Source organism: Haliotis asinina, chromosome 11, assembly GCF_037392515.1.
Source record: "Haliotis asinina isolate JCU_RB_2024 chromosome 11, JCU_Hal_asi_v2, whole genome shotgun sequence".
Classification (NCBI taxonomy): domain Eukaryota; kingdom Metazoa; phylum Mollusca; class Gastropoda; order Lepetellida; family Haliotidae; genus Haliotis; species Haliotis asinina.
This window is the reverse complement of record NC_090290.1, coordinates 53,210,015-53,235,841: the sequence shown is the minus strand read 5'-3', so window position 1 is coordinate 53,235,841 and position 25,827 is coordinate 53,210,015. Positions and strand designations below refer to the sequence as shown.

Below are 25,827 nucleotides of genomic sequence, written 5' to 3'. Positions count from 1 at the left end.
CAGTGTCTAGAGTGTTGAAACGAAGGAGCGAGTCGGACCGTGACGAAGTAGCTGTTTTATGTTCTGTGAATGACTCAAGAGTTCCTCGTTATGGTTGGAGGTTAGGCCACCGCCGATGAAGCTCCACCGTTACGTGGGGTATTTACTGCCTGACGTGGCCTCCACTCACTACGCATCGACAGCGCACTGCCGGGAGAGAGAGAGAGCGGCTGCGATTCGTTGCTGGTTGATTATTCAAAGGAAACGCGCGACGGATAAAGCCAGTTGATTAAATTCGTCAACGTTGCCTGTCGTGGAGGTTGCAGTCGTTCAGTCATAATCATGAATGAGGTGGTCAGAGAACGTAGGTGCTGATTCACTCGAACGGATTACCATTGCAAAACAACAATAATGCTGTCACTGAAAGATGCTTTTTACCTGGGGTTGTTGTTCACGTGGATGTTTACATCAGGGGAGGGGACAGTGACGTCCTGTCGGGACAGGTATGGAGTTCTCCCCATCCCCACGTTCAAGGCGTGGTCGTGTACAATGTGCTTCTCGTACCTCTTCAGGGATGAGTTCGAGTTGAGGGCGAATCTCCCCAAGCCTGAACTTATAGCAGTGAATGGTTCTCGATATCAGTATGGTACTACCTTTTCGCCTGATATAGAAAACAACACCATGGTGGATGTTATCTGTGGAACCCTGAACCCCGAGGACTGTGAGCGATGGACGTCTTGTTGTCATGCGGCCCTGGAATGCTGTCACAGTCAGAACCGTCAACCCCCTCCCGACCCCCATGGACAGTACTGTCCACGCACCTGGGACGGGTTCGGGTGTTTTGACGATACCCCTGCAGGACAGAAGGCCCACATTAAGTGTCCGACCTACATCGAGTACAGTAACCCCAGACGTAAGTAAATTGTTGCTTTTTATATTTTCAGTTGTATGTTTTCGAACCGTTCAGCTTAAATTTACAGATCCTCTCTTCAGCTCTTATTACAGTTTAAGAGAAACCGGTTGATAAGTGGGTGATATTATCTCATGTGGATGACTCAAGTGCACTTGGCTGTTGTTTTCATTCACCTATATAGATTCTGTGTACCACAGTTATTTTTTCATTCACCAACATAGATTCTGTGTACCACAGATGTTGTTTACGAAAAGAGATTTTTGGTGATATAAATGTTCCTAAAAAATTAAATTTCTTTTAAAGGGATGGTGTTTACGTTTTATCCAACTATCCATTATCTCAAGAAAACGAAAAACGTTATACCCGTAACATAGATAAGGTTGCAGTAGCATCCAGGAACAAGATTGAAGGGAGATGAATGAAGGTATATGCGGGTAGGCAATAACATGCTTGTAAACACATCAAGATCATAAACCGTAAATAGATCAAGATAATAAATCAAGTACTGTGCTAAATCTTGTCCATTTACCCTGAAGTTTTTCTGTTTGTCTTTGACAGCAGCGCATTTCGTATCGTACCGACCTCAATGAAACAATGGGCAACTTTGCCATCATTTGATGATTTGTCTAGAGGCGTACACAAATGCCATGAACGCAGTAGGGAACCAGATGCGCTATACCAAGATGAAAGAGTTGGTCAATAATTAAACAATAGTTAACCATGGCGTTGAGAGGCGGACAGACCCCAGACCGTAGACCGTAGACCGTACACCAATGCCCCGCTTATACACGGCTCACGACTGAGCCCATACCTGTCACACTGTAACATGCCTCGATATTTACTACCTGATAAGACTCACGGAATGCTTGCTTATCACAGAGACATAGTTGCCGATCATAGTGGTGCAGTCAGTACGTACGGTGATCACAGGACTTGGGGAAGGGGAATGGCGACCTGTCAGGGAGGGAGGGGATACACTGTGGTGGTGCGTATAAAGGGTGACATTCAATTTAGCAGGATATATTATGTGCATATACTCCATGGTAAAAGAGCTATACATCCGTAATATTTTCATGATTGTATTGACCCTTGGTGATCTGGGTTAAAACTGATCTTCAGTTGCTTGTTCTAAGTGGTGACTAAAGAGATGGGGGATCAAGCTCGCTGACTTGGTTGACCCCATCATGGCATCGTATCCCAGTTGCGTAGAATGACGCCCATGATGTTGATCACTGGATTGTCTGGTCCCAACTCGATTAGTTACAGACCACCGCCATTTAGCCGGAATGTTACTGAGTGCGGCGTAAAACTAACCTCACTCACACCGTATGGTATTATGCTACGGTATATACTGTCAAATGTTTGCTTTGAAGTTTGTCTGAAGTTTACAATGCTTCGGCAAATATTCAACATACTGTGGTGTTGTTAACGTGTCAAATTTCTTGATCACATCAAATTTTCATATGTATACCATTTGTTACGACAAAACACATTCCGAAATTATGAGAAATCTCTCAGAGTCGAATCCATTATACGATTAATTCCTATTGTAACACATGCCTTGAAGAAACATCGTCCATTAGTTATGATACCACGTCAACAGGGAAATCTAAAATTGACAAGATTCACGAATGTGCGAATGTGCCTCCCTTTGAAGTGACCGAATCATATATACTTGGCAACACTACTGCTCGTTGGTTTTACCCCAGCTATAGACTGTACCACACAGCGTTTTAGCAACGTATTAGAATTACGTCATTTAATAACGTACTGACGTCGCAAGTTTACGTTATGCTTTGGCCTCGCAACAAAGTTTCTCACGATAGAGTTTACTGTAAACATTTCACTGATTCTTTCTTCACACACAACAAAAACATAATGCAAATTGACGAGTACACATTTAAGTGAAACTGTGTTTTATTTACTTGTTCACTATAGAGGAAACTATTCAACATTTAACGTTAAATACAACGTTAGGACAACGTTAGCATCAAATAACATTAGGGGCGGTGGGGAAGCCTAGTGGTTAAATCGTTCGCTCGTCACGCCGAAGACCCGGGTTCGATTCCCCACATAGGTACAATGTGTGAGGCCCATTTTCTGGTGTCCCCCGCCGTGATATCGCTGGAATATTGCTAAAAGCGGCGTAAAACCAAACTCACCCACTCATTCAAATCACATTACCTTGTGGCGACGAAAAAATGACGTACGACGGCTCTCCATAACGTTGTGACACGGTAAGTGGGTGTCGACAGAATAACGTCGTTAACAACGAAAGCATAACGTTGTGACAGGGTAAGTGGGTGTCGACAGAATAACGTCGTTAACAACGAAAGCATAACGTTGTGACAGGGTAAGTGGGTGTCGCCAGAATAACGTAACAACGAAAGCATAACGTTGTGACAGGGTAAGTGGGTGTCGCCAGAATAACGTCAACAACGAAAGCATAACGTTGTGACAGGGTAAGTGGGTGTCGACAGAATAACGTAACTACGAAAGCATAACGTTGTGACACGGTAAGTGGGTGTCGCCAGAATAACGTCGTTAACAACGAAAGCATAACGTTGTGACAGGGTAACAATGCTTGTTTACGTGTAAAGTCTTTAATAACATAACAGATTCTGTAGTGAACTAACTCACCATAACAGATTTGCACCAAAATTAAACTTGTTTTCAATTAATTTTCAGTCACGTCCTAATGTATACCTGTATAGGGAATAAAAGCAGTATGTTTTAGAGATATATTTTGTATATAATATGGCCATAAAAGTGAACGTTATTATAAAATACAGACATTTTACGTTTCAAAAGACCATATGACAAGAGACTAATACTGGTTGTAACCTTAAGCAGAGCCACGTCATCCTGTGACTGATGTTTGTCAAAGGCCAGTACAGCTCACTGCAACTACATTCCTCCAATATCATCGATAACCACGTGTTCAAGATAGTGTAAATATTGTTGCTTCCACCTTGCCTGAAGCACTCGATGAAGTCTTTCCCTAACGTCTTGACTCATACAGGACCACCAATGACTAGATCCGATGTGCTGTATACATTCATGTTTATGTACAACCACTCGTCATGTTTACCGTAGTATAAGGCCATCCACAGGCGCTTCTTAAGTGCAGGTAGAATAACGTTGTTACCAGCTACAAACGGTCAAACCATGTTAACATTTGTTATAATTCCCACAGACACATATTTTAGAAGGCATGAATACGTTATAACTCGTAGATATTTCAACATTAACCTGAACAAACGAAGTTGTGACTTGGGAAACACAATCAGCAGAACAATTCCTCAAGGCAACACATGTACGTATGATCAGCTGACTGTTTTGATCAGCTGACTGTTTGATCAGCTGACTGTTTGATCAGCTGACTGTTTGATCAGCTGACGATACTATTAGTTGTTGATAGGTGTTACACCATCATCACGATTCTATAAGTAACGGTGAAATGTATACTGTAAGTTATACGTCAGTTAAATTCATGGCATATGCTAAAGCTATATACATGTAATTGTGTTGAAAGGACCGGTAGGAACTCCTGGTGCTCGTAGTATCGACCATCGGTTTTGAGTCGCCCGGAGTTACTGGTTTACGAACGTATTTTAGATGCTGTTTAGTACAGCTTAAAACGAAAAGCAAACCTACGTTCACCTTCTCTGACATTGCGACTGAGCAATCGACCTGCCTGTTAACCCGTGCCCCGGGTGCCATACTTAAACACCCTTGAATCATTCTTTCCTTGTCGTAGCTCTCGAGGCAGTAGCACAGTCTTCCACTGTGAACAATAAACTGAGTGTTCATCTCCATCAGATAGGTAGAAGTGTATCTGACATGATCTACTGCTCCCCGTTGTGGCGGCATGGGTCGGAGACTTCATCAGTTGCGGCCATATCATCCCGACATGTTCCACAACGACTTGACTCAAATCGAGGGAATATGACCCAGTAACGTAGGAGCAGTTATCACGATTAATTCTCTATCTGTGTGGGCTTCTTCATAGAACAATAAACTATATCACTGACAGAAAGCATTACACTGGACATTTGTGAGGGACTTTATCATCTATATAAATTTCTGTTACAGAAATGTGAAAGATATTATACTATTATATAATTATAATAGTTACAGGGCGGAGGGTGGGAAGACAAGTGGTTAAGGCGTCCGCACGTCAGGCCCAAGACCCGTTATAGTATGCGATATAAGCAAGATGATGGGAATTACTTTCTATAATTCTGGTGGGAGTTATGAAAGATATATTATAACAGATTAGCATTACAGGCTGTTGACTCACAAAAGGCAGTCCCTCCTTGGATTTTATTCATCTCGAATTTTGTCCATCTTTGGAACTCTTAGAGTGTCTCACAGCAATCCATGTTTATTGCGTCATATGTCATTTTATAGGCAAGGGTCTGATCGGGTTCGCAGTTATACTTATGTCTTGTGTGGATTTTTATCTGTAAAATCTCGTGTGTCATTGATTCACTCACCGTCAACTTCATATAGCTATCTTTGCAATGATGACAAAAAGTTTGTTGGATTGATTTGACTTATTTCGCAATGTACTTTTCTTCAAATTATCGGTTTGTTCAAAGAATGAAGAAAATTTAATAAAATTATAGAATATAGACAATGTTTAGATACATTTGATATCGAGATACACGAATTTAGCATGTACTGACTATTTGAAAATGGATGAAGAAAGATAGGGGGGCGGAAACAAAAGATTGAAATTGTCACATGTCGATCAGTCACACGAAGGTGACATGTGATGTTTATTGGTTCCCTGATCCACTTCTTCTTCCGTTCCGCCCATGTTTCATCACATACCTCTCTATGGAGGGCCGGGGGCAGAACACCTACTACAGATAACGGGCGCTGTCAACTCATAATGGATATTTGACACTGAATATGAACATGAAGTAGTATTGTTATTATAGGATATTTATATAGCGCATATATCCAGACAACTAGTAGTTGCTCAAGGCGTGAACATATATTTCCCTCGATCAATTGATGTTAATATCAACGGCCCATCATATTATCAGTCTCAACTCCATGGGGATCATACAACTCTTGCTGCCTCTACAAGCACCGACTTATTTGATTTGTAGCGGTCTCATCCTATCGAGGTACCCATTCACAGCTGGGTGGACTGGGACACATAGCTACAGTAGTTTGTCCAAGTTTACTGCACGTTGCTGTACCCGCAACTGGGTGTATGCACGTATTCATGTTGCCACCATCTGGACAAATACCAACGGATTCGTCGGATTTATGTGCACAGGATTGTGCACTGTACACAAAGTTGACTCCATGGCTTTTACACCAGGTCACAGGTAGACTCGACCCTGACACCTCAACCTCGCTGGATCACTTGCCTGGCACGTTAGCCAGCTCGCCCACCGAGTATGGATCTAATGGCTTATATTGTTGTGTCTTCATATTCATGTATACAACCGCGTACAACTTAACCCTACTAATGTGATTATCAGTTTAGAAATATTGACTGGGCGACAAGGCTTCATCCAAGGAAATGTGTCAAAATACAGTTCTTGTCCCTCATGAGTCATCCAAAAGTGGCTCTGTGCCATATGCAGTTTTTCATGTATTGTAATGAGAAGCTTCGTTTATGTAAGTGATTTTGTTGTCCCAACGGTAGTGCCCCCGACATTACTTATGAGCACCGTCTTGTTTCATTTAGCCTCCATTCGAATTAGTTCGAATCCGGCATTACATAGGCTTGAACCTCGCGTTCATCATCATATTACTGTTTCGTGCATGCATGCATCTCTCTCTCTCTCTCTCTCTCTCTCTCTCTCTCTCTCTCTCTCTCTCTCTCTCTCTCTCGTTAAAATATGGCACTTATTGTTACCTTGCCTGAATGTCATCCTGGAGTCAGTATCCTCTGAAAGTGTCGGGTGCCCATGTTAACTGTGGAATGGTATCAATTTTAAAAGGCTTTAGTCGTGACTTGAGCCGCACACACATGCGCGCGCGCACACACACACACACACACTCACGGATGCATATCACGGTATAAGAAATCATGAAGCCACGTTAAACCGCATTTCACCTGACTTACCTAAGTATGGTTATCATTGATAGTACCTCCATGTGGTTGAGCGTGCACTTACATTCGTGAACAGGTGCTCGGTCGACAGTCAGAGTGAGTTATGGCCGTTTTACTTCATATCTGAATAGCAGAGGCCACCAATTTCAGTATTCGATAACCACTGTGTATGTTGTCATGAAACATACAGCAAATGGCCATGACAAATACATTTCGTTATATCCGTCAGTTCGTTATAACCGTTTCTTAACGTAGTTCGTTATATACGTAGATTGCTGCACACTCCTGACAGTCCTTAATGATGTGTCGGGCGATGGGGTAACCTAGTGGTTAAAGCGTTCGCTCGTCACGCCGAAGACCCGGGTTCCATTCTTGACATAAATAAAATATGACAAGCCGTTTCTGGTGTCACCAGCTGTGATATTGCTGGAATATTGCTAAGAGTGGCATAAAACCATACTCACTTGAACGGAGACATCAGTTAGTGTCGTTTTAAGTTGAAACTAAGTGTGAAGTGCCATAATCGAATATGTTCCTGTAAAGGACTAAGAAGGTTATCGCTGATGATACAGAGATCAAACTATTCTGAGAAAACGTTACACGCTCGTGCCGCATCAGGAGATTTAAGGGCTTTTCACGTTTCTTCTACCCACAGCTGCCGGGATTGGAACCAACTGTTCATAGCGCTCGAGACATCCCGTAATACATTTAATTAATGGATGTGCGCAAATACTATCACACTTTTCACAATAGACTCTCAGCCATCTGGACATGTGATTAATTGGTGGTGATGACAAACATTACACGTACTAATAATAGAAAGTGAATGTCGCTATTAAGGGGGGAGTGTGACGATAGTGACGCGGCCATAAATATGATCGCGTATTAACAACAGCTAATGTTGAAATGGTTTAAAGAGGTTGCTGATTGTTGTCCCAGCCTCGTGGTGGTTCTTAGTGGATTTACTGCTGATGACGGACAGTGAATCTGCAATCTGGTCTCCTTTCTGACCAACTCGGAGCGTCAGTTTTTGGCATCTACCGATTGATTATTCGTTAGTGAGGGAATGAGTGAGTATGGTTTTAAGCCGATTTTAGAACTTTTATAGCAACATCGTGGCAGGTGTCACCAGACGTGCTTCAGACATTGTACCCATATGATAAATCGAACACGAGTCTTCGGCGTGACGAACGAACGATTTAACCACTGGCCTACTCCACCGTCCCTAGTCGGTAGTGAAGAAATTTGTTAATCCAGATTACGATGTCCGGATTAACGATTTTTAACGGCACATGGCCATTGGTGATGTGTCCGCTATATTTATTTACTTTCGTTTATTTACTTGTCACGACTGGACATCACACAACGCCACGTATAAATGCCTTAAACAGGTACATATGACAGATTTGCCCATGTGTCACTTTCAGTTATACTGCTTGCACGTGGGAAAGTACACATGAAACACTGATACACGAAACACACATGAAACACTGATGCACGAAACACACATGAAACACTGATACACGAAACACGCATGAAACACTGATGCACAAAACACATATGAAACACGTACAAATCACTTAGTAATGAAACACTTAAATATGCCGTGACACAACGCATAGTTTACTGTTCGTACCGTAACAGGGCCTGTGTTAGGGACACTGTCTTCGCAATGTGATATTATATTGAAAACAAAATGTTGAAACCCAACCTTTACGACTTACCAATGAATGAGCCGGGATTGATAGAGGGTAAGCACGACTTGGATTGGTGTAATCCACAAGCACGGATACGGTGCTCCCAAACGATATTTCTGGCGACCAAAGCTTCGTGTATGTGTTCTAGCACGCCAAGGGACGCAACTCTGAACACGGACCTGTGACACTGCTGATACGCGAAACCAGATATTTCCTCACTGACTTCTATATAATAGGCATACATTTGTTTTAAATTAACAAACATATCAACAGCGTGCATAGTCTGGCCTTACTCACGCAATAAAAGTATGAAATAGGAGTGCCTTAGTCAGGTCCTTTCCCAAGCACAGGAAGCTACACAGACCAGGTCCGCACAAAATGTCAACTGCTAGAAAATAGCTCTGGTAACATTCGGTATAAGTTATCAGTTAGAAACAAGAAAGCACTAACTGTTAAAAATAGGGTTGCTTTTAATTACTGGAGCGATGTTCATTTGACAAACACTAAAATCTTACATAAAATCATCCAATCACAGGTGTCAGATGATTCATTCTGCACCGAAGACCCCGAACGAAAACAGCTTGTTTAAAATACGGATTCAGATTGTTGTTGTGTAACCTTGTGGTGCTGTCATGCCCCATAACATACCAATGCCTACGTGTTAAATATTTATGCGCTACTAAGGTATGTGCTAGTACATGGATCATCGGAGCTACTAACGAAATTAGATATTTATGAGAACCAACACGTACTACTGGCACACCACCAACACCTTGGCCAGCGCATACGAAATTGAGATTACTGTTTCAAAATGTACATATATCTATTTTATTTATTTTATGTTTTAATGACAGATTGTCAAAGTTTCTAAATTTAACTCACATGTACATGTCAGTTTGAAAGAAATCCCATCATTTTAAAACATATGGTTATTCTAATGAGATAATTTATTGTACTTATGTACAAAAATGTCAGCACTTTTCAACGCATGTATAAACCTCTTTGTGTGAATAATATGAATGAATTAACACTTTGTACAAAATATATGTGATGATGTTTAATTCATTATCTTGGATGTCTGTCAAAAACCGACATATGTATATCCGGTGATCAAGCAACATATTGGTCCATGTCAACACGATGATATTTACATCGCCCTGGTCCTAGGCAGTATTGTGGCCGTGTCTTGTAATGGCTGTCATTTCAGCACAGTCCTGTTGTGCTATTGGCGATCACCAGGAATGCTAACTGTGTCTATTACCATATTGCCAGGTCACGGTACAGCTGGAGAATTTAGATTGGTGAACATAATTCCTCCACTGACCTTTCAGCTTACATATTTTACACCAAGACCTAAATTGTCTGGGTTTAGCAGTTCACATTGGGGAGATTTAAAACACTTCCAAATCTACACTCTAATGCATGATCGACACACTACATGAATACCCGTGAATGGATCAGAAAATTCGATTTACATTCTCAACTCCATGGTTCTTCCACTCCACCTGCCTGTGACACTATGAAGCTTGAATGTCTCTGACTGTGGTTGCACATTTAAAATTCTGGTGGTTTTACCAAGCCAGTTAATAACGTATATACATCATTAGGCGTATACATATTGATGCTCACAAATCCTCCACGGACTCATAATGCTCAGTTAGGTCCATTTAGGCAGCAGTCTTTTCTGTGTGCATGTCTGTTTCATGTTTTGTCTTCATATTTCTTTCATTTGTGTGTGACATATGTCACCAACCAACCTCTTTATGAGGTCGCCGTGACCCACGAGGTCGACCTGATACCAACGTTCTGGTATAGATGTCTCCCTGCCAGCTTGGCCAGACTGACATAGATAAATTACTTATTGGTTAAAGTTCTGTCATGCTTAAATGGGTGTTACAATTTGAATTCGTTAGACAACGGATAAGATTTTTTTTAAATGTCACTTCTAGAAACAGTGGAACGTCTTATATGTGGTTACAGGCGAAATAATTGTCTGTGGGCCGCTGTTGTATTGAAGCAATATAGAAACGCAAGATAGAGGGGCAGTATACGTAGCTGCATGTTTTCAGTGATGCCAGAAAAAGTTCAGAGTTAATGAGATCTTCCCATCACGGTTTTCTTGACGTCCGTTTCGCTGACGTTCATGTTTGAGGATGTCGTATATACCGCTTTAGAGAGGAAAAGACTATAAATGACTAAAAACTCCCTCGTCGACATCATACATACAGAGCCAAGTTGTACCCCGTTCTCCTATCCCAATACGGTCTTTGACCCGTTCACTCGGTCACTCACCTACTCACTCATTTACTTACTCACTCACTCTCATGCACGCGTTTGTTTACATGTACTTCTGTATCACCTTGTAAAGTTAAAACTGCTTTTTCAGCAATAAATGTTATGTTTCATGATATCTTTATATACGAGAGGCCTATGTGTCTGTCGTCAATGTCGTCACAGTCGCCGCACATGTTGTCTTGGTTGCACGGTATGTTGTAAACATGGTGGTTTAGCTTCCTTGAACACTCTATTACTCGAACACTAACACCTCCTAACATATCTTGAGTCCCGGGTTCGATTTCCCACACGGGTACAATGGTACAAAGCGTGAAGCCCATGTCTGGTGTCCTCCGCCGTGGTATTGCTGGAATATTGCTAAAATCGACGTAAACGAAATTCACTCACTCACTTACTGAAAATATCAAGGAGTTGCTATGCTAGCGAGTGAATTTCATTACACTTCTCTTAAAAAAAAGTATTGGGAAAAGGAAACTAACAGCATGTTTCACAGTTGATTTTATCCTCTGATTTTCATTAGCAAATTATATCTAGGGAAGCGGAATCGCAATAATTAACTGTTCTGGTGAATACTTCCACCTCACTATATTTTATACAATTTGTTTTCTAAATTTACATGAAAAAAAACACGTTACAGAATCGATTAATACCGCGCTGTTCAGTATTATCTGAGATCTCTTTTCTCAGGATCAATCATGTGTTTTTCTCGGAATTAATTAACGCATTTAAATTAATGTAGTGACAATGAGATTGTATGTTCATGTCTTGTCCCAGACTCGACTAGACCAAAATATTCTTACACCAAATTACTCAGCCGCCGATTACTTTTTAAAACATTTGTGTAGGTTAAAAGACATAATCAAATTCCACAAAAGTTCTTTCAAATTTCAATTACAGTTACAGAAACACGGTATGCTTTGTTAACACCTCAGTATATTTCAGAAATGCCAAGAGGGCCTCCGTGCGAGAAGCAGCCTTGGATTTGCATTGGAACAGTGACATTTGTTACTTGATAGTTCATAACATCCGACTATTCGTCACATCCGATTTTATTACGTTTGTGTGGGATAATTTCCATATTCATGAAGGAATTAGCCACCGTCCTGAAACACACTGAACGATAAGCCCGTGGAGGCACAGCAACAGAGTGCGTCAGCCCGGCGACAGTAAATGACAGCAGTCTTGTAATGGTACTGCGTGATGTTCATATGATCTACAAATCATATGCTCAAATTAATATTAATCATTGTGCAAGTCAGTGGTAGGACTGACACATGGATTACCGTATAGTATTACACGATAAGTGCAAATATCTCATATTATCCAAACAATGTCATCTTAAAACGTTCCCGCTAACATTATAAATATATTATTTGTTATTTGAGTTGTGAGTGAGTGAGTGAGTGAGTGAGTTACACCGCGTTAGAAATATACCAGCCATATCACGACGGAGAACTTCGACACCAGAAATGGGTTTCACAATTTGTACCCGCATCATTACTAGTGCTCTCAGCGTGATGGGCGAACGCTTAAACTATTTGGCTACTCCACCGATCCCGATTCAAGAAGGAACCGAGATACGAATATCAAATACATCTCTGTACGTACCACGGATATCGGCGTTGCATTTCAAGCCACACGTCGGCATTTGAGATAAAAGGCAGACATCAAGCAACACCCAGAGACTGCAAGACCTTACATAACACCTGACTATATGCAATGAGATCCCTCTTACGGACTAGTCTCGTACAGTTCTAGAATCTATCTATCTAATTTGCCTCGGTATCTCAACGGACCATCCTCGTACATAACACTGTCTGATCGCCTGTAGCTCAGCAAGGAATTATGGGATCGTACAATAATGTAATACTTGTATGGTATTAAGCAGCGCTTTGATTCAGCACCTAATGGCTACCTTTATCATAGGATCAGTATGCGAAGAATATTCAGTGATGCTTACTGTTGTGACGATGATATCGAGAAGGTAAATACGTCATATGCGTCATGTAGCATAGCTCAATAGCTACTATTGAAAATGATCTTGTCACCAATTCTTCAGATATATCAGGGCACATATGCAGCCTGAAGCCAGGCTCTAAAGTCACCAAAGGTGTGACCGTACCAGTGCACCAGTACCCGCTTCCACAACATTCTGGGATTATCAGCTCATTATCGCCCGTGTGGGTTCAACAGAACTGGTAAACGTCAAACACAGGCATCACTTTTTCTCAAACATCAAGTTGACGTGCGCTGAGATTACTGAAATACTGTTGAAATACACCAGTTTCCTCACTCACTCATCCAGACGAGGTCCTCGGTGTACCAGGTATATGTTCAAAGGGATCCGACGGTCACGTGATACGTCTGATGTGATGGAAGTGATGGGTGACTTCGCATTTCAATGTCCACTTTTACCTCCCCTGTGTGCTTGTAATGTCACACTGGCACTGACTGTCATTGTGTCAACACATCTCTTCACAAGGTATCTGCACAGAGAGTTTACACTTTTTATTAATGAATTCATTATTAAGGATACTAAAGTAACCATCCATGGAGTGTAGACATGTTTTCAAGGCCTTCTCTGCAAATGACAGACAAAGGTGCAGTGAGAGGGCACCTTTTAAGCTGTAATAATGCATGACAATGGCACATGTAACAACGCTCATGGTTTGGTGTAGACTGCGATTGCCCCTTCTGTGTCGTACTAGTTTAAAGTTCTCCTCAGTGCGACTGTGTTAGCTTTATGTTCGAGCACGGTGTGTGAGGCACTCGCTTTCATGTTTTATTAAGCCATAACTCATTCTTTATATCCCCCTAGCTTAATTTTAAACCGGTGGAAAGTGTCTTTAGTTTGCTATACACTACAACTGATCCATGTCAGATGTCTATGTACGCACATACATATAGTAATGCATGATAAGATTTTAAGCTTTCCAATCACTGGCCCTAATCGTGTTTATGTAATGGTATTTTGTGACGATGTATATGTCAATACCTGCCTGACGTCCAGATGACGTGTTGATAGACACGTGGCGTATTTTGGGAAAACGATTGCCCCGTCTTTATACAGGCCCACTCTCGCAGCACTCCGGGAAGGACGTTTGGAGATTAAAATAACTTTATATCGAATTAAACGTGGTGCTTTGTGAGATTAATGACACACATTTTGTTAAGTACAACCGTGTTATCTTTATTGCGCTTGTCAAATGACTCTACAATAACCAAAATACTGCGACCCCAAGTCGGGTCTTCGTTCAGTGTGACGAGCGGTGCTGGAAGGTCACAGAATGAAACTCTCATGGGTGGTTGCAGTGCCACCAGTGTCCTCGTTCAGAAGGTGACTGGAGATTTAGGTCACCCGTTCGGGTCCTTCAACTGACCTTGCAGTGTTTCAAAGAGTATCACTGAGAATAATTTTGTTCGTTATCCACTATATGTTGTCCATTTTATCTTGTCCGTTGGTCGTTATACACTATAGATTGTAAGTTATTCGTTGTCCATTATACCTTGTACCTGCACGTTGTACCTTGTCCGTTGGTCGCATACACCGTAGATAGTACGTTGTCCGTTGCTCAATATACACTGTACGTTGTCCGTTGGTCGTTAGACACTGTAGATGGTACGTTGTCCGTTGGTCGCATACACCGTAGATGGTACGTTGTCCGATGATCGCTCTACAGTGTAGATGGTACGTTGTCCGTTGGTCATTAGACACTGTAGATGGTACGTTGTCCGTTGGTCGTTAGACACTGTAGATGGTAGACTGTAGACCGCCAACACCTTTGGAAGACCGTCTCTGTAGTCAGTGTTTGTCCGTCAGGATGAAGAGCACTATTTCATGGACTGTACCAAATATTCAGAAGAAAGGTGCTACTTATTGACGTCCCTTTCATATCAAAGTAATAAATTTCAAAATCCTACTGCAACAGGAAAAAAACTTAACCTCATGTTTGTTACCATATGTACAACCTCAAAGAAATATAACAGAAGATGTGTCTCGTCTCGTCTCGTCTCGTCTCGTCTCGCCTCGCCTCGCCTCGCCTCGTCTTGTACGATGCCCTCTATACATGGTACCTTGTTCGGTGTTCAGTTTTCCGTTTTGAATGTCCGACGTCCGTTAAGCGTTGTCCGTAGTGGGTTATAGTGATTACGGACCCCACCGAAAACGGCCAAAACAAATTTGAGAAAACGGACATCGCTCAAAAGGAAACGACCACCTCTGGTGGAGAAAACGGCCTCTTGGCCAAGAGAAAACATTACATACAACGGAAACCACATGTATTTTATTTTGATGTTTTTTTTCATCTCTAAATCATTATCATAATAAGAGGGAAAACACAATGATAACATAGTCATTACAAAGGTTCAGGTTGTACATCTTACAAGTTGTATTTATGTACAATGGTTTACATCTAACATCTCAACAGAGCCGATGCTCGTCAAATCACTCTTCATTTGCTGAGTTAGATATTATATTATAATACCATAGTTTATAACATAGCTTCTTGTTATTGATGTCAGTTCCTTCTTAAAGTGATATAAATGGGTGCCGGTCGGCTGATACATGTTAAGCGTGTCTGCCAACACTTCCTCAACAATAGTAGCTGCCGACCGGAAAGGATTATTTCTGGCTGGCACATTCACCCGTCAACAAATACATATCGAATAAACACGAGAATATATTATCATTTCTCAGTGGTTGAAAGTATTGGCTAAGATAATCTATTAATTCCTTTGTTAACCCTTGTTTCTCACTCTCACGTCTGTCAGTACACAAGGAGTAGCGTGATGACTGGAATCTTGACCTGAATATTAAGTCACACCGGCAATATTTTAGCCATATCGTGACACCTGTCACCGAAGGACAGTGAACTCACTGGATCTCGAACCCCAAGGGACCAGTAAGACAGGTTCGAGATATCGTGTGATTCGAGATTGAAATACATTGTATATCTGCAAATTGTGTACATAGTACTACATATTACACTGAACTTGTATACGACAACGTAGAAAACAAAAAATCTCTAGTTTCATTCTTTCATTCGTTTCACACTACTTTATCGCAGATATACATTAAAGAATACAAATTAAAGCATTTTAACTATAGTTGACAACAGAAGAAGAGGCTGACGGTAGGTGACCATACTGAGGATCCTGACAGAGCCACGAGAACAAAAGTATGAATTAGCACAACTAAACTACTCGACAATCTAAACACTACACTATTTTCTTTTTACTCTATCCTCTACTAATCTTTGCTGTAAAATCAGCAATCAATCAAATTGGTTTGTTCATCGTAACTGTGGAACCAAACAATCAATCTTCGAAGGTTAAATCGCTTAGAATATCAAAACTAAAAATATCCACTCAATCAATTTTTAAAAGCTTATTCGCAACGAAGTAAATCTTTATTAGGATAATATGTAATCACATAATCTCCTTTGACCTCGTTGCAACTATTTAAGCCGTTTTCTCTAAGCTAGGAGTCCAGTCTCCCTTGCGCAGTGGCCGTATTCTCGATATTTTGAGGGTCCGTTTTCGCCGGCGTCAGTTTTCTCCGTATCTGTCCATTGTCCGTGTCCGTTGGACGTTATTCACTACAAATAGTGCGTTGTACGATGTATGGTGTCCGGTGTCTCTTGTAATGGTCGATGTCTGCAATACGTTGTACGCTGCTGAAGATCGATCGCAGGTTTTCAGAGTCACGACCTTGTGATTTTTCAATGAGACCAACAACAGTTTGGGCTTCAGGAACAAACGCCTAAACAACTAGACCAAACAACAGACACGTTCTGGGCATAAATTGACGGAGATGGTAGAGTTTGATCACAATGTGTGTTTAACAAGAAACCCATGCTCCTAGATACGTTGGAAGTTAGAATACTCCTCCAAGAACCTGCCGGGCCATCTGATGGAAACCGGTATCAACTCGGATCATTTGGTTTATTGTGTGTCAGCGAGCACACAGGCCTGGCTAGTCGCTCATACTATCAATCACAAGTTTGTCTGTTTAGGTCCACATATCATTTGCCACCTTGCTATGTATGATTCAATAACCCAAGACCATTACAAGCCTCATACGATGACAGGGTAAATTTTACGTCATTGTTCTCCCTTTGCAACGGGAACAACCCTTGTTGGCCTTACAGGGACAGCGATGCCCCCCAACCCCCCAAACCACACCCCTCCCCCCCTCCCCCTCCCCCTCTCCCTCCCCCTCCCCCCACACACACCGCCTCTACAGTGTGGACACATTTGGGGTTTCAAGTATCTTGTCAGTTATTGGAAGAGACTGAAACTACTTTTACTGGTTTTATGTCATATAAACTATACATTCATTTGGGAAATTACTTCGATGAGACAATTTAAGGAGAGAAAGACTGCAGAATAGACTATGACAATACGTGTTTCTCCCTCAATAGTCACCCCTACTAACTCCATATGATGGCCGGACTTCCGACTAGGGCGGTGTTGCTGTTATGACGCTATTTTCCTGTTCAGTAAGACAGATGGCGCTTCATGACATGTGTTAATTACAGTGGTGTTAAAACAGTTCCTGTTATAAACCAGACCCTTGTGCCCCAGCCACCCCCTTCCACTGAACATAACGACCAGCAATCAACGTACTTGGTATATTTGTCTTAAATTAACCACTTATTGAAACGACCTTTTCACCACCATCGGTGATTACATCCATTAACACGAAGTGGGCGTCTTGTCCTACATTTCGGTAAACGTCAGTGACACCTCAACTTCCTGCCCCACGCCCCTCCCCCTCCCATCTTCTTCCCTTCCCCTATTTCTCTCCCTCTCCAGCCCCAAACCATCACTTCAGATGCGGTCAGACCTTTTCCCACAGTTGAATGTCTGAAGACCACGAGCCTCTGCTATTTATCTATTTAAATGAAGACGTATCGCAAACCAAATAAGATAATTTGGTGTTTCAAACGTGAAGCCTGAAAGTGGTTAACACGGAGAGATTACCATATTCATGGCACGTAAAGTTGCTTAATTTCTTCTGGGTTCTTGACAACAGACTGTGTAAACAATGATGAACGTGCATGTCCTGGGGTGTTAGCAGGATTCTGGTGTTCTGAATCAATCAGCGAGTTACATCGGAATATCAAGCCTATGAAAAATGTCTTGAGGTAATGAAGGCCTGCTGAGACGTCTCACACAGAGATGTCTCATTATACATGCATATGCTACAGCGATACGTAATTCGCTTACACGACTGACCACACGTGTCATCGGAGTCTTCTTGTATGGTACCGCACCGAAAGTATCGAGTTTTTGATGGATCTTCCCTTTCAGACAAAGCGAAGGAAATAATCATGTTACATTTTGTTTTATATTACATATTACATTTTACAAGAAGACAGTGTGGTCAGTGAACGGACCGAATTCAAATCTACCATCAGTACCGTGAAGCCAAGGGCAGACTGCATCAGAAAAACACAAGTCAGCACATGACCATGGCCAAACGTAATTGTAAGCGAAGTTATGCTGTCAGCAAAGATCCCCGGTATGATCTATAGGCATTGGTGATCACTGTCTTCCACCTTCGGACTCCACACGAAGGCATATGAAGCAGATGACGTCATAGTTAAGGAGCGATTTAGAAGCAGATGACGTCATAGTTAAGAAGCGATTTAGAAGATGAATCGTCGGCTGATATCGGCCATCCTGTTGCGTCTTAGTGAGAAGATCCCGTGAATCTGTGTGATGAGTTAGGACATAACTTTATCGAATTCAATTACGTCCCTGGGATTGCCATAAAGCCAAAACACGAGACGAGAAAGCGATAGGTTCTCGCGCAACTATACAACCTTCTTGTCTCGTAGTACAGCTTTCTCCAGCATTCATAATTATTCCTTAACATATGGAAATAAAACACTCTGCAGTCGTATTATAACATTCCAGTAATTCCGAATACTCATTAACACGATCACCTCAGTGTCCTGCTCTCCCAGATTGAACATCTCCATTCGATATAATCAATAATCTTGATAATCAGAAACTATAGGAAGTTGTGTTTTTCCATTACAAAGAGCGTCATGTGACTATACAGAATTTTAGTAGTTTGATGAACTCTACAAATTTCAAGAGTCAGTGAATTGTTCAATACGTCTGTTGTCACAGCTGAAGGTCACTAGTGACAACAACGTTTTGACTTGAACAATACGACCCACTGCTCATGCTGGTTAAGAACTGACTTGCCTTTGCATGTGGGGTGACGTCTGTTACCATGGGAACCGGATATGCGCGTCTTTTCTCAAACACCTGGTGTCACTACTCTATAATATTGATTCTTTAACGGACACCCATGATGTTTTCGGGCTATACTTGAGGTAGGGATTTTTGTATCTCAATCCGAAAGAGACTATTAAAGAACTTTGCAGGTAACATCAACTACAGGTAACTAGAAAGGCCAGAAAAAAACAAAGGACCGCATTGTCATACAAAAATATCACTTTACTCGGGAAACTCAAGGGATCACAATGCTGTGGTTTTCATTTGCTTTTCTACGTAAATTGAGAATCGAAACATAAAGCGGCCTGAACCCTGGGCAGTTCTGCTCGGTATGAGTTCCTACATTGTATGTTGAGTTGCAATTCCTCCTCGTTGTTGAGAAACTTTACTGCAAACTGAAGTTCATTTACACGTTTGACTTGCCGCGTGTCACGTTAAGTATGTCCGATTTCCCGCGGTGTATCCTTGATTAGCACCAGCATGTACACTCAAGTATATTTCTTTTTAATAACAGGTATCAGTATTGAGCGCCATGTTGATGACTTTCTGATGGTGCGGCATCAGGCGTTCGTTAGGTAATCACTCTCCGGATAACAATGCTGTAATGTCAGCTCTGCCGTTAGGTCTTGTAACATCTTGGTTTGTGGCCAGACATTGAGGGAAAATCGTTCCCTCGTTACGACAACCGGCATGGTTCAGCTCGCTTAGATCGTCAGTTGCGAGTATGTCACATAAAACACATTTCTACAATAAGACCTTGACTTTTAAAGTTTTTTTTTTTAGAAGCCTGTATTCTTATCCTTTTGGGTGACTTTGAACGCTTTATCTGTTATTGATGCTCCTTATTTGGCCATGTACAATTGTGGCCCCTGAACATATATTATATTCATCTCACACCATACTGATAATTAGTACAGGAAACATGGAGGATTATCATTTTCTATGGTGACAGTTCTACTGGAGAGGGGGAATCGCCTCACCAGCTGCCTATACAACACGGCAGATAGGTTTTCGGGTTACACATGTATACAGTACTTCATAACTGTGTAATGGTGAATTTTAAAAGGGATCTTAGCAATAGATATATTAGCGAACCGAAGTCGTTCATTACACGCCCTCACAGTGTATGCTGTGAGTAGAGCCAAGATGTTAGCGTGGTTTGAGAACCATCGGTTCCTTTCTTTAATGTTTTAACATTAGAGGTGAGTGTATAATAACAGGGCCTCCTTTCTCAAAGCAGTAAGTCAGTAAGTCAGTAAGTCAGTAAGTCAGTAAGTCAGTAAGGTCACCTTAGTACACTGTTAAATATGTTACATGTGTGTACCAAACCTGTACACGTGGTTTCCTCGTGAGTCGGGAATATCTGGACCAGCGTCATGTCGTCCTCCCGTCCCACACGAACCAGACCAGCCGAATGGCTGAAATACTGGGGGCAGCGTTATTCACACTCAGAGCAGAACACTGTGATCAGTGTCAGTAAAGTTTCGGTACCCGATCACATCTACCCCTTTTATTGGAAGTTCACATCCAGAAGGGGCTGACATGCCCTTGTCAACAAATGGCACGCGATCGTCTTACACCATGCGTGAAAACAGTCGGGACCTTCCTAAAGGTTCGGGTAAACGGATTGTCGTAGCACGTTTGATTGGTGTCTGTGAGTTTGTGTGTCCCTCTGTTCCCATCTGATGATGAACAACGAGCTGTCTGTTGATGATATCCGACAAAAGGCAGACTAGGTTGACACCAGTCACACGTATGTAGAGTTCGGCATCAGAGTGACACGGTGATATGTAACTCTGTCCAAAGTAGCATTGCACCAAACCAATCACTAGCGTAATAGTCTACCCAACAACGGTCTGTAAACAACTCAGTTTGGGCCAGACAATCCAATGACATGTATAATTAGACCGTGAATGCGTTTAGTTTTACGCCGCACTCAGCAATATTCAAGCCATATGACGACGTCAGTAAACAACCTTCATTGGACCAGTCAATCCCATGATGGATGTCATGAACATCCATCAGAGCAATTAGGATGGCCTACATCGGCCAAGTCAGTCACCGGATCCCGATAGCCGTCTTTCACGACAAGCATGGGTTGCTGACGACCAGTTCTCGTGAATTCTCTCATGTAATACTACAAGGGTATCAGTATCTGTGTTATTCAACAGGGGCCAACAAGCAGATGATTGTCGGTGCAGTATCTCGTTCACTGGCGTTTCTCACAACTGATTAATCGTTGTACGAGAACAATGTAATTAACTACAATACAACTATTATATCATTAACTGTCATCATTATGGTGGCAGTCACATCTCCACTGTATGACTGTAGACGTATCCATGGCTATTTCACTTTCTATACCACCGTGAACCAGAAATTCAGTAAATCTTGGGAATAATTCTCTTTAGTAAATCTTACTCTGGCAGACAGTTGTTTCTAGTTCTTCTTGGGTTTCCAGAAGTACATGATTTTATTACGGAATATACATTTTCTGGAAGAAAGGTTAACTATCTGGGTAATCTGGGGTATTATTTTTTTACACCCGAAAAGTATACAAAAAGGTAGTTTCTGGTCATAGTCATTCAGTTTGCTCAGGTTTTCATATTCTTCTCATATGCCTGAAAACTTATCCAGAGGGTGTGACTGGTTCGGACAGTCTCAGGTGGCATGAGATATCGTATAACTACAGTTAACGTTCAGTGTCATTATGTGTGTGTGCTCGCTTGAGAAATACAATGAAGCTTGACTTTGCTCTCTGCAAGAATATCCTTTCATGAAAATAATCCAAATCATATTAGTCTGGACCTACGGAGTGCAATCCTGGCAAATGATGTAACTGGAGTCGGCACTACATGAGGATGGCGCGTATGAAAAAGAACATGACCGACTTCAGTACATGAACATTTGACACTATCTGGCAATACATTCCAAAACCACTAACCATTTGACACCTTTGTGAGTATTCTCAGTTTATATATTATTTCAAACAGATCACAATTTGTGTTATACAATTTGAAATCATCTGTTTAAGATAAATGTATTACACAGAATCATGTTATTACCAAAGTATTAATTGTTGTCTACACGGTGCAGGAGATGATTAAATGCGATTGCCTGTTTTCTTCTGGGATATCTGATTTCACGTCCCTTATGAATTACATTTCACAGGATCTTTACCGTCAACAGTTACGCATCTCTCGTACATATTTTTTAGGATTAATTGAGTATCGTTATGAACCCAACTGGCTTTACAAGTGCATTCACATCCATATAGATAAAGTGTCAAAATTAGTACAACGAGTAAACAGAAACAGTTCACCTAAGAAATTTCATATGAATATTTTTCTTCAAATTTTCCTCCCAAATATTCATATTGTTGATAGGAATCTAATGAACCTAATGATCATATGTAATATCCTAAAATCCATAATCGTTCCGTAATCCTTTCATGTATTCTGATACTTCGCTATAGAATGTGTCGACATTTAGAATTGGCAATTGTAGTTCAGCCTGACTACACTTGCTCCTGTTTCTTTTGCTCATTTAGCTATAAACTTGTTATCACGATGAACTAGTCGTGTTACAAAAGATATACGATATTATTTATTATCCAACCAGGCCCTTAGCGTTTTCGTAATCAATAGCAGGGGTCATAGTAACATCCAATTACGCCTTGTCGCCGACCCGTAGGTATTAGCGTCAGGCTCGGGTCGTTGTCGACCTATTTGCCATGACTATCAGCTGCAGGTGATAGGACAGGTTCTCACCGTGTTTAATGGTGCTAATACCGCCTTCACGTGCCTCCTCTGAACTTGCTCTGACACCCTCGTCGTTTATTGTCAGAAAATAATTAGAAAAACAGAGGCTGTCTAGTATTTACATCTCTCCAGTCATTACTTTCCAGTACTTCACATGAGACTAACTGAAAGTAAATTAGTCGAGATTGGGGCCAAAATTGAATAATGTCAGCTGATAGTGGCAAGAATTATCCTCTTGTTTGACCAGATCAGCTGGTAAATTTTGATTCATTGAGTTAATGCGACGTAACATTCCTATGTCGTAGAAAGAGGTATGGGTTCATTCTGTGTGGATATCTACATGGGGGGAGTTCATACCAGTATGTAGCAATATATTTTGTTTAGTGTTGGTGTGTATATCTATATTAGGGAGTTCATATGGTAATATATTATGATTTAGTGTAGATGGCTATCTAGAAGGGGAAGGTCATGCAAGTGTTACGGTTAATAAATTGCCGAGAGAAAAAAGAAATCCCCTTTAAACACACAGACAAATCTCAATATTAAATAATATATATTGAGCAAACAATGAGCAAGTTACAATAAATCCCAATACAGATTTCTAATACAATGCAATTGAGGCACAAGCCTAAGGTAATGGGTCGCAAATACAAAAATATTAACTCATCAGAATCTTGGCATTAACAGTGAGAGCAGAAATACTAAATGGAGTTTGTCTGCAATGAAAGCTGTCATCTACATGTCTCAATCTTGAATGTAGACGATGTTTTCACAGACAGACGATGTTGGTAAGCAGATGCACACAACTCCAGTATAATTCCGAATGAAAATTCGTGTGTGTCCGTCTACACAACAACCAGCCTTGATATATACTGACACCGTGTCGATCTAAGCGTGCTGTATCGCCATTCACTTAGAACTTTCTCGACAGCCGGGAGTCAACAAGATAAATAACCAGTCAAGGGAGGCAACTCTGAAGCGCTTTCAAACATGCATGTCGGTAAAATGTTGTTGCCATTAATGTTGTGACCAGATGAACTCACGTTGTTATCCCGATTAATCATGCCAAACTGGCTAGTACAGGAGATATCGCTTCGGTGTTATCATGCGGTATTTCCCAGCAATAAGAAAACTGCTTCACCATGTTTGGACGTCACAATAAAAATCATTCATCTTTATGCTGCCGAATCTGGTTAGTTTTTGATAGTCAAGGCATTTGTTGTTATCGTTTCAAAATATAAAAAAAGAAAAAAATTGTTTGCTGATTATAAATGTGTGTAAAAAATAATACCTGTATGTCATCTCTGACCATATGTGCTTGCGCAAGCGACACCATGGATCGTCTGATTCAGACTGGATTATTAACATTTTAACATTTTAACAGCGATATGGAGTGCAACATTGAACAAACATTCAAAGCTCACTTGGGCAACACGCACATCCTTCGATTAATTTGAACCTTTTTCGTTCCTACTCCCACGCTGACGTAACTATGGATTTTATGACTGCGTTTAACGATGAAATTTATGACTCTGACTGTTTTTTTCCCCCATGAGACGGCGAGGCCAGAAATAGCGGATAATACTGACACCCTGGCGCCTACGTTGGGACTAGATATGACGCCATGACAGCAAGGTTAATCGCTCAGTTTTCAAAACAATTTATCAAGCATTCGTTTATTGACAGGTAGTGTAAAAATAGTTAAATTTCAATTTAAGCCCTGTTCTGTTTCAGTTTTACATCACTGGATTTTGAAATTGTACATTTTGTGTTATCGTATTTAGAGGACGCGGCTTGACTTCGCAAGTATTTGTAGACACGCTAGATCGCTTTGTCACTGAAGATGAATATTCCTTCCTGACGTAATCATGATCTTTCGCTGTCAAAGATCCTGCTGATACTGTCAGAGGGTGATTTGGAGAGGTGAATGCGTACGCAATGGAAGGCTGAGCGAAAATAGTGTCAAGTAATGACTGGTTTAATTAGCATCTTTTCCCAAGGAGGTCTCGTCACACTGTGTCCAACAGGGAGTTAACCGACTGGCGGATCAGGGAACAATTTGTCTCAGTCCCATACAAATTAGTCCGTGCATTCCACCGGATGACACGTATTGATTTGAGAGGGTTTGTAATAAATCTCGTCAAGATCTCGTTTGAAACGTCAAATGACGTTACAGAGTTATTGATGCTGTTCACCTGCATATTGTCTTATTTGCAGTGTTCTAAATATTTGAACTCTTCCAATAACGTCTTTAAATCATGGCTCCGAGGCAAAGACGTTTACAGAAAGCTCCACGCCCGGACATTATATCACCGCCTGTACAATGTAATCAGATTTTATAGTTCCAAACAACTACATCCAAATGAATGCTGACGAGATGCAAGGAAATGAAATCTAAAGTAGGTTTCGTGGACAAATGCATTCGTATTTGGGTTGCCAGAAAATGATTACTGTCAGCTGTAGAAAACCGTAAGACTTTTGCAAATGTGTAAACGATATAATAAGTGCTTAAGATTTATTTACCAATAATCATTATCTTTGGAAGTGACATTACAAGAATATTTTAATCCCTTGACATCAAAGTAGTTAGAAACATTTACTTTCACAGACACATTGTAAGTATTTATATCGCTATGGTGCCGGTTCCTGCGTGTTTGTATCAAACAATTACAATTTGTGTGTTTCTGCCATTAATGTCAACACTTGATGTATGCTCTCTTGACATCTCTTGTTCAGCTATACCCAAACCGTGTGGATCAAATTCCATCGTAATGGAACATGTTTGAAAGGTCAAGCCTCCCAGTGGCGGACAGTATATATCCTCTGTTCTTAAAATGTGTTTCTGAA

The 25,827-nt window shown here is 41.2% G+C and overlaps 1 protein-coding gene across 2 annotated transcripts in view; it reads left to right on the top strand.

The window, feature by feature from the left end:
* Positions 1 to 203: 203 nt before the first annotated feature.
* The window catches only part of LOC137255188 (calcitonin gene-related peptide type 1 receptor-like), a 95,849-nt gene continuing 70,225 nt past the window's right edge, over positions 204 to 25,827 (top strand). For both annotated transcript variants that reach the window (XM_067792598.1, XM_067792599.1), the window contains exon 1: positions 204 to 892. In XM_067792598.1, the coding sequence (XP_067648699.1) occupies positions 391 to 892 (502 nt within the window). In that variant the 5' untranslated portion in view covers positions 204 to 390. The remainder of the gene's footprint in view (positions 893 to 25,827) is intronic.